General features: G+C 39.4%; 1 protein-coding gene across 6 annotated transcripts in view; it reads left to right on the forward strand.

Annotated features, from left to right (window-relative positions):
- The window catches only part of LOC101871905 (ADP-ribosylation factor-like protein 8B), a 55,193-nt gene that overhangs the window by 7,672 nt on the left and 36,623 nt on the right, over positions 1-10,898 (forward strand). For all 6 annotated transcript variants that reach the window (XM_031046277.2, XM_034062794.1, XM_031046278.2 and 3 more), the window contains 2 exons: positions 8,046-9,235; positions 10,368-10,457. In XM_031046277.2, coding sequence (XP_030902137.1) covers positions 8,267-9,235; positions 10,368-10,457 — 1,059 coding nt within the window. In that variant the 5' untranslated portion in view covers positions 8,046-8,266. The remainder of the gene's footprint in view (positions 1-8,045; positions 9,236-10,367; positions 10,458-10,898) is intronic.

The following is a 10,898-nucleotide window of genomic DNA, read 5'->3' on the forward strand; positions in this document are numbered from 1 at the left end:
CTTTAGATAATTGAATGGCAGTTTGACTAAATCTTTTGTATATACATCTTTAAAGGGGGCTGTCTATAACCCGCATGCTTAGCTCCTGGCCTTTACATCATTGGCTTATTTTGATGTCTTCCACAGGCAACAGTCAGGCACGCCAGCACAGAAATCTGTTTAGAGGTTTACTCAGGCTTCAGGTCCTCATGCACTCATTGCCCTGTACTAGGAAACAGAACTCAAGAATGGGAGTAAGCAATGATGAAAGAGGTGGTTTGGCACTTCTTGATGATAAGGACAGCCACACCACTGGGGTGTAGTTTAACAACCATGTCTTAAATCAGACATGCTGGCTAAACTAGCCAGTTTTGCTGGTTTGTGTACTCAGTCATAAACCCCCATTGCTTTCTCTCCTTTTGGCTGAGGTATTTTTAGTATGAAAAATTCATTATGTGGCCTCATAAACAGTTCCCCTAACCCAACTGAGAAGATTACACTGAAATGAGGGTGGAGTTTTAGCAACCACTGTCAAAAGTAAGTGCTTAGCAAATTGTGATTTCACAGAGAAGTGCAGCTTAAATGCATTCCTAACAATAAGGTTACATCCTGCTATGCAAAGACCATCCTTCACACTTAATGTCTCATTGGGTTAAACTTGCCATCAGGTGTGCAGCACTGATGGCTCATACTTCCAGAGGAGGACCTTCATTCTGAGGAGCATCCTATTCCTCACAGATATTAATGTTACCACAACATCAACGTGTGTTTGGGTTAATTGAATATCATTGCCTTCTCTTTTAGAAATGCCAAAATGACCCAAGTAGGAAATGCGATATAATTACAGGGTTATTCTGCATTTCCTCTGTGGTTGTGTCATAACTATGAAACCTCTTTGTAATGAACAGCCTCTAGCCCAAGGACTGCACCTCTTATATAATAATATATAAAATATATATAATAAATATATAGCAGGGTTTAAATCCTCTCTAAGCTGAAGTTGCAGCAGTGATACTGGTCCTTTCATCCAGAAGGATTTTGCTTCAAGTTCCAAGTTTGTTAACACTAATTTAACATATCCTTAGTCTGTTTCTCAGCTCCTAGGAGTCTATTCTATTTATCCTTAGGATTTGATCAGTGCTGATCTGTTCACAGAAGCTGGAGTCTTTAGACATCTTTCACAATTTGGTTTTCATAGCCTTCAAGATGAAGGAAGATATAAAGCAACTTGACCAAAGAACTTATGGAGTTACACTGTCTAGTACCATGTTTTGTCTGTACTGTTGGGAATTATTTTTACATTAACATGGTTAGTGTTTATATGAAAATGAAAGAATAGGGAATAAATCCTCAATATTCTGGTCCCATCTGCATATTTGACTATGTGACATGCACCACAGCTTTAGAAGGATTTAAAGACTTGGATTCTTCTGCCCTTTCAAAAGAAAAACAGACCAATAGTTCCACATGCCAACTTCTGAATTCATATTTTCCTTGGCACAGGGGAAAAGCTCAACCAATTTTTACATCAGTATTTTCTGCTACTATTTTATATTACTAATTAATAGATAGCAACACATTGTGTGCAATGCAATAAATGGTTAATAAACAGTTAAATTATGTCATTTTTAACCTGAAATTATATTGATAACTCGGGCTTATAAGTATTTCTACATGTTATTGTTCAATCAGATACCACAGCTCAGTACCACCCATCTTTTCTCTCAGAAGTCATGAGGAGCACCACTGCTTCCTCAGCATTCAAACTAAACCAGGGAAAGTGAGTTTCTATGTTTTGGGGTTTTTTTTGCTTGAAATCTGAGAAATGTGGTTATGATAATTAAAAACACATTGTCAGATACTGGTTGTACTTATTGGGTTAAGTTTATTTTTGATGTTAGCAAATCTGACTTCATTAAGCAATGTCTAATCACTTCAAGGCTAGACATGGACTCTCATGTCTAATTTTCTTTTAAAAAGCCCAAACCTGACTTCTTCTAATATTTAGTGGCACTTCTTGCATATAAGCCAAACAACATAATCAATGATTACTTGATGGGATAAATCATCTGGTTGTGGTGCATAACATTTTTGTGAAGTCCAAAGGTATGTATAGAATTCCTCTCCCTTTTATTTTCTGTCTGTGACCAAGTGGGCATTTTTTTCAGGGTCCCCTGGCATCTATGACTGAGTAGCTACCAAAATACAGGAGCACACTTGCTGTAGTTTCAATTGTGTGTTTCTGCAGTGCAGTTCATGCTGTGAAAAATTATGAAATAATTAAAGCATGAAAATTAATATGATTTCCTCTAATACTTAACCTTTACAAATGCCAAATTTGGGAAAACAAAGTAGAAGCCATTTCCTTAGACAAAGGGCATTTAAGATCAATCAGTATGTACTCCTAGTCAGGTAGCCCCAGAGCAATTTGTGTTAATATATTGTAAAGATATTGACTTTTTGACAAAGACAAGGGTGGCTTTATGACTCCGCTCATTCAGACTGATGCTCAAGAAGACCAAAAAGAGCAATATCTGTCAGAGCTGTCATTGTTAGATGGGGCTACAGGCAATCCTTTTAACTGGAAATTATCGCATACAATAACGTATTAATTTATACCCAGCAGAGCACATTATAGCAAGACTTGGAGGAGCAGCATTTCCCAACAATCAGTTAAATCAAACTTTGTAATATTCGCCAAAAAAAAATGTTCTAGCTAAACCAGAAAACACAGGATTCAAAACAACGCTTTCCTCTTTGCATCGAATCAGCATATTGATGAAATCCACTCATAAATAAAGCCTGTAGGAACAAAGAATAAAATTTGTGTCCTGCAGTTTTCTGACTTTGGGTGGAAGAAATATTTTATAACCAGAGCCAAGGGCACAGTAAAAGCTGAACTACACCTACAGCTCCTTTCTGAGGTTATCCCACTTTGTTAGGACAAAGCCTGTCCCATGAAGGATAACTGTCCTGGCAAATGCCAGTATATCTTAGCTCTCTATGTGTAATACTTTTATTCCATTTTAATAAGGTGTATTTGCATGAATGGAAAATACTTTCCCTCAGAATTTCAGTATGGAATTCTTTCAGTTTGTCATTGAAGTCTCAGTCTGTACCACCTTGGAAAATGTCACTTTGGATAATACAGCAAAGAACAAGCAAGGGGAAATGCTCTGTTGAACCTTACAGTTACAAATGGGGACGGTGAAGGTTGGAGGCAGTCTTGGCTGCAGTGATTATTTGATGGTGAAGTTCAGGGTTCCAAAAAGAGGTGAATGGCAAGATCACAACCACTGATTTCAGGAGACCACACTTTAGGCACCAGCTTGGAAGAACTGCATGGGAGACAGCCCTAGAAAGATGGATCCAAGAGCTGATTGACTTTCAAGAATCACCTTTTCCAGGCTCAAAAATGGTCCACATGTAGGAAATCAAGAAGAAGTAGGAGGATCTCTGACAAAACTCAGACATAAAAAGGAAGAACACATGAATGGTAAGCAAGGTCAAATGCACTGGGAGGAACAGAGACACTGCCTGAGGTGTAAGGATTTGGTTAAGAAAGCCTAAGCCCACTTGGAGTTGAATCTGGCAAGAGATGTTAAGGGCAACATGAAGGGCTTCTATAGGTTTGTCAACAGCAGAAGATGTGGGAAAATGTGGGCCCAGTGCTGAATGGGGCAGGCAGGAGGTCCAGTGGCAAAGGATGTGGAAGAGGCAGAGGTACTCAATGGCTTCTCCACCTCGGTCTTTTCTGGAATGAAAAAAAGAGTGGTGGAAGGAAGACTTGCCTTCAGTGGAGGAGGATCAGGTTAGGGAACACATGAACAAACTGGACATACACAAGTCTATGGGGCATGACTTCACATGTCCATGAGAAGCTGTATGTGTTGAATTGGCTGGCTGATGTCATTGGAAGGCCATTCGTGATAATCTTTGAAAGGTCAAATAAGGGAGCAAATAATTCTGGAAAACATTCCCAAACATTAAGCACAAAATGTGATTGGAAGTAGTTGACATGTATTAAGAAAGAAGAAATCATTCCTGCCCAACACAATAGCCTTCTACAGAGATGACTGGCTTGATGAACAAAGGAAGAACAGATGATATTACTTTTATTGCAGATTCTGTTGACTTTAGCAAGACTTTCAACACTGTCTCTTGTAACATTTTCGATGATGAAGTACAAGCTAGATAAATGGATGGTGAAACTGAAAACTTGCTGAACTGCCAAGTTCAAAGGGTTGTGATCAGTGCCAAGAAGTCCAGCTGGAGGCCCATTTCAGGTGATGTACAATAAGGGCTCATACAGGGTCCAATACCATCTCACATCTTGATTAATTAGCTGAACAGAGTGCTCCCTTGGCAAGTTTGCGAACAATGCAAACTTGAGAGGAGTGGCTGATACACTAGAGGACCATGCTGCTGCTTAGAGGGACCTTCACAGGCTGGACAAACAGGCTGATGGGAACCTCATGAAGTTCAACAAAAGCAAATGCAAAGTCCCACACCTGGCAAGGAATAACCTGATGAGGAATGTGCTTAATCTCTCTATTTAGCAGCGGGGATGCCACACCTGTAGTGTTGTCTCCACCCCTGGTGTTGTCTCCCAAGTACAAGAAGGAAATGGACATACTGGAGCAAGTCCAGCAAATTGCTACAAAAATGAATAAGGGATTATAACGGATGTCATGTGAGGAGAGGCTCAAAGAGTTTAGATCAGAGGAGAGATGGCTTTTTCCTGTTGTCATGTCTGGGCAGCTGGGGGAAGTGCATGAAGCCTTGTTTTCTACAAGACTCATCAAGCAGATGCCATGTAAATGAGGTATTGCTCTTGGAACAATTTAAATGAACAGAGCCATATCTAGTTTCCTGGTGATCAGATCTATAAGTCTATTTTATGAAACTGCTTCTTGGCAGGATTTCTTTAGTTATCACACCAGCAGGTGCAGAATGACAAAGTATCTGTATGAATATTTAGACTTCAATGCATCTACTATTTCTATACCAAGAACTTGTTTGCCTCCTGTGATTGATAAGGCTTTTTAAGATAAAAGAAGTGGGCAGTTGAAGACTAAGTGAAGGAATGCAAACACAACTGTGAGAACTCCTGTCTACTGCTGCATATTCATCATCCCGAGAGAACAAAACAGCTTGATCATGAAGAAGGATTCAAGCTTGTTGAAAGCAATAGGCAGTCACCATACATACCTCTTGATTGTAGGGTCTTAAGCATCTGTCATTTCAGTTTTCCTCTACAGCTCTTGGCCTTCTTGACTGGTAGTTTATCTTTCAAGGCACTGGTTTCCATATCTTCCAATATGTTGATGAAAACTTGACCATTGAAGAAAGAACAAAAAGCTTCCCTGTAAGGGAGAAAATAAAAGCTAAGCTAAATAAAGAAGTGCAGAACTAAATTTGGGCAGGGCTCGGCTCTTTGTGAAAGGACATGGAGATCCCTGCAGATATGCACATAGCACTGTGAACACTAGGGGAAAGAGGATGCCTGGGCTAAAATCCTAGCTGAAAGTTTGTGCGGGTCTGTGAAAGAGAGGTGCTGATGAGATTCCTGGTAGAGAATGTAGAATGTGCTTTAAGTTGCTTGATTTATTGTCAGAAATTGGGTTCTAGAGACTAGCAGTGACACTGGGAAGATGGAGGTGCTATCATGGTTTGTAGGAGGAAGCTGTTGCAGTTATAGATCTGTTGTACTTTGCATCTCACCATCTATGCTACGTTTTACTTCTGTTCCTTACCTGTCTTTTGTATATCTGCTGATGAGTTCTGAAGTGATGCTTGAAGATACTGCATGGATGTACTTTCTGCCCCTTTCTACTTGCACTTCCTACTCCAGGACTGTAAGGTTCTGCTTTTAAAGAAAAACAGTCTTCCTCTGCTGCCAAGCCATGTTCCAAGAGCCCTTTCTATAGGTGCCTATTTGTCAGTTTTTCAGCTGTGCATGCTTATGTTTTTGAGTAGCTGTTTTCATTCACATGTCCTAGAAGCTCTAAGCCAACAAGATTGAATTGGCTGTTGTTCCCTTCTCAGCCAGGCTGGGGACCTAGCAAAAGGAATGGCTAGCAGCTATATGCTTCTCCACTGACACAATGGCCAAGAGCTGGCAATGTGCCCAGGAAGAAAAGGAATAAAAGGGAAAATATCCCTACTGCCTGTTGGCATCAGAAATGATGGATGAGGAAGAAGCACAGTGAGATCTGCAAAATAGACTTGCTGATCTGGGAGCCTAAGAGTACGGGTTCTGGCATGTCTCAAAGGTCCCTGTAATGCATACAGCCTCCCTCCTCTGGCAAACTTGACTCCTAGAGGTCTCCTCCTCCAGTACAACTTTTTCATTTGTCTTTCATTTCCTCCTAGTTCTCAGAAGAGGCAAATTACCCTCAAATTAAGAAGAATCCCAGAATAATCTCTAGAGAGTGTGAAGTCTGTGACCAGGGGCAGGGTCTAGTCCATTTGTCTTTATAGTTGGTAGGTTCCTTTGTTGTTTTGATCCCCCAAAGGTCTAGATTTCAGTCATGCTGCTCTGCCTTCTCTTGTCCCCATGATAGTACCTTTCATACATGGTTTTCTCCCTCAGACAAAGCAAATCTATTTTCCAGTAGATTCAGATGTGATCAAACAGTGAATGCACACAGGGAAACTCTTTGTACTGATACTACAACAATCTCTGCTGTGAATCTGTCTTGAGGTTGGATTTAGGAAGGCTCGAGTCCCTGCCAACCTCCCATTATACTGTCAAGCTTTCTTGTTTATGTAACAATTTGATGGATGGAGGCAGTTTGCCATTTTACTGAAACACATCAAAAATATGACCATGCAGCCAGAGGGAGGATGAAAAAATGCAAATAGATAATAATTGCAACTTGTTGTCTGCATGTGCTGTTGGGGGAAGAGAGGTCTAAGATTCTATGCCCATACACTTGTTTTACACTAAGTAGTCACAGAAAAGACAAACAGAGTGAGAGATACAATTCAGGGTGTGGGAACCAGAGATTTGTGGATTTTCACTCCTAGCTGAATTGAGGAAATGCAAATCAAAATCTTTTTTGGCTTTTTTTCAATCTGTCCTCAGAGACTTTACACTGCCAGAGACACTGTGGCCCACTTCATGGTGGCTCCTATATTTTTGTGCACACTTCTATATACTCCTTACATACTCCATGGCCTTATCATGAGGCGCCTATCAAAAGTGATGGATCCAAGTTTGAACTATTTCAAAATCATGAGGGAAGTGGGTTCAAGTGAGTTACTGCACCGAGAAATGCTTTAGCTCCTGGGCTACTATGTAAAAGTTGATGACCGCACCATGACTACCACTGCTTACATTATGTTATTCAATAAAAGTGTGACTGCTCACTGTGGGTGTATGGACAACTTCAGCTCTCCTAATGAATTACACGTACAAGTAGACTTGGACTTGGGATCACTTAATCTGTAGATCTCAAATAGCCTCCAGCAACATAAAGATGGCCATCTACAAAGATGATACATAGCTTCTGAGCCTGTTTAATAGAGCTCTGGACAGAAGATGGAGTACCTATAATATCTCAGATACCTCACTGATTTAAATGAGTGTACATGGATTGTTTTCTTGCATATATACAGCAGTCCAGATTTCAGTTTTGTGTTATCTTTTAACTTCCCTTAAGTGCTCTGTAAAATTAATTAAATAAGAGCTAGAGCTCTATTTTGAAGTAGGTGAGAAATGCTGCATATACATTACTTTTGACTAAGAGAAGATATTGTGAGATCGCTTACAGATTTCAGTCACTGGTATAATCAGGACTACTATTGAGCATGTTCATTCAGATCCATGACTCACTGGATACCATTCCACTGTCAGTTTTATACCTACTTTATATATATATGACTTTATATATATACAATTTATTTCCTCTATGATTGCATATTATGCTTTTGCTTCACAGGGGAATTTTATTCAAATATTACAATACATTCAAAATCACAAATAGCATGTGTTTCATGGTTAGAAATTAAATGTTTATCATCTCTTGCTTTATCTACATCTGTTTCTTTCTCTGCATTAGGTTTCAGAAGTTGTTGAAAGGTTTCCTACAGCCTGAAATGATGGAGAACCTCATATAAAGGACACCCCAATTTTACACCCAAGGAATATTGCTTAATAGGTATTAATCTGAAGTAATATATTGTATGGTAAAGCATTTAACAGACAGCCAACCTTCTAACACTCAGAGAGCATTTAGTTTTTGTCCAATCAAAGCCACCTAATGTTACTGCACATGCTACAATGGAAACTGTAAGACAAATGCAAAGTTTTGGTATCTGTGTTACCTATACGTATCCTATAGCATCTGGTATGGTATTTGCCACTCTTCTAGTGTGTTGCTGCTCATCTCTGAACATAAGAGCTCGTCCAGTTGTTCAGAATTCACCCTTCCTTTCTATCTGGAATGCTCCTACAGAGCTTTGTACTGAAAGGACTGGAGTACAGCTGGACATGAATATTTTTTCCTTCATTGGAAGCACACTGAAGACATCCACTGGGCAAAACATCACTCTTTTCTATCCAGACAGGCTTGGCTACTATCCTTACAAAAATGAAATCACAGGAGAGGCATTAAATGGAGGACTCCCTCAACTCTCACTGCTGGAAAATCATTTAAAGAAAGCCAAAGAGGACATCCAGTTCTATATTCCTTCAGATGAACAATTTGGATTGGCTGTCATTGACTGGGAAAACTGGAGACCTGTATGGATAAGAAACTGGGGATCAAAAGACATTTATAGGCAGGAATCCATTGAACTGGTTCAGCAGAGAGACCTCAGTCTATCAGAAGCAGAAGCCAGGATTATAGCCAAAATGGAATTTGAAGCTGCAGCAAAATCAATTATGTTGGAGTCTTTAAAGCTGGGCATAGAAATGAAGCCAAATCGTCTGTGGGGATATTACCTTTATCCAGACTGTTATAACTATGATTACAAACAAAACCCATATAATTACACAGGGACCTGTTTAGATATTGAAATAGAAAGAAATAATGAGCTTAATTGGTTGTGGGAGAAAAGCACAGCACTTTATCCATCTATCTATCTAGAGACAGCCTTAAGATCTTCCAGAAATGCCCAGCTCTTTGTTCGCAACAGAGTTCAAGAAGCCATTAGAATTTCTTATGTCTCTAATGCTACTCATCCTCTTCCAGTTTTTGTATATACACGTCCAGTGTTCACAGATGTCTATGAGGAATATCTCTCCCAGGTGAGTGGAGATAGACCTTAAATAAGGGTTAAAAGATAGTGAGAAAATTCTGTCACTAGTTGTACTCAAGTAGCTTTCTAAATAGTATTTCAGCATCTCATGGTTTAGCCAAGGTTAGGCTCTGATTAAGGTCTAATCATCTTATTGCAGTTATGACTATACTTTCCCCTTCATATTTTTATATACACCCACGCTATCAGAGATGCTACCAATTTGGGGAATCTTTTCCTGGTCATCCAGACCATAAGGAAAGTGAAGTTAGATGCTGTAGTAATTGTGTCTGTTGTCATCTCACATTCTAGATACAGCATCACCAGGCATTGTCCCCAGTTCTGTGGATACCTTCAGGGAGCAAGGGGTGCTGTCAGGGTCCCTACTGGGTTGCTAACCAGTTGCTTAAATCCTGTAATCCTTACATTTTTCCTTTTCATGTGCTGTGTTTTCCCCTTGTTCTTTTTCTACCCATAGTCCTCTAGCAGGCCAGATGGGCTTTAAGATTTTGTTAGGGCTGGGTTAATAGCTGACCCTAAAAGGAGATATGAGCAGAAACAAATTTCCCAGATTAACTTCTGTAAAAGGCCAGAGCCATCCTCTGGAGAAAATTGATTGTTGTTGATGAAAGCTCTTTCTCTTGCTACTTTTCTGCTTCAGCACTTTCTGGTACCTGACATGAAGTTTAAAAAAACCCACACGCACAAAAAGAAACAAACCCCAAAACCAAACCAAACAACCAAAACAGCTGTGCTGTCCAACCTTTGCTTCACTCAGCATTACTGAAACCAGCTACTACCAACTCTGAGCAGTGGCAAGGAAATGCGCAAAACATAATTTAAAATGGTTGGAGGAGTGTATGTCATATACCTAACCACCATCTCAGTTTTACAGCCTTGTTTTTCTAACCAGATGACATACATAAATTGGATATAGTTGGCAACATTTTCTGGTGTCACCTGTGCAACCCAATCCCAGAATTAAACAATGTAATTGAGAGCAGAATGTTTGCATAGTGTATAATTACTTGCTGTCCTCAAAGTAGTTGTTTGGCTATGCAATTTACTATACACATTATACCTTTTGCCCTTGTACAACGAATCATACTGATGTAAGTAAGCTATAACATGTTTCCACTCAGGATGACCTGGTAAATACCATCGGAGAATCTGCTGCACTGGGTGCTTCTGGAATTGTGATCTGGGGTGATATGAATTTAACACAAAATAAGGTATGCCAGATTAATTATTACATGACAGTTTTAAAGAGCTATAAAGTGAAAAGGACATAAAGCATTATGATTACTTACATAAGATCTTCTACATTTGTAATAATGACTGTATTGCCAGCAGTCTTACCAAGTCAAAAAATCAAGCACATTTGAGGTGTATTGTCACTGACCACACAGAGTAAGAGTTCAGTTTTTCAAAGTATTGGTGTTAGATCTGAGCAACTGGACAAGCTACCGTGATAATGGTAGGAAAGTTCACACTTCTTAATTTAAGGAAAGAATTCCTATATTTTCATTACATTGCAGTCTTGATGTACAGAAAAAAAAGTCTTTTGCTTGCCCAAAACAATCTTTAAAAGACTTCTACTTTTTAAAGTAGTTCATTTACCAATAATATTTAAAGCACTAGGAGTCAGTCTGTGAAATTTCAGTGCTAGCCTG

This window comes from Melopsittacus undulatus, chromosome 5, assembly GCF_012275295.1.
Source record: "Melopsittacus undulatus isolate bMelUnd1 chromosome 5, bMelUnd1.mat.Z, whole genome shotgun sequence".
Taxonomy (NCBI): Eukaryota; Metazoa; Chordata; class Aves; order Psittaciformes; family Psittaculidae; genus Melopsittacus; species Melopsittacus undulatus.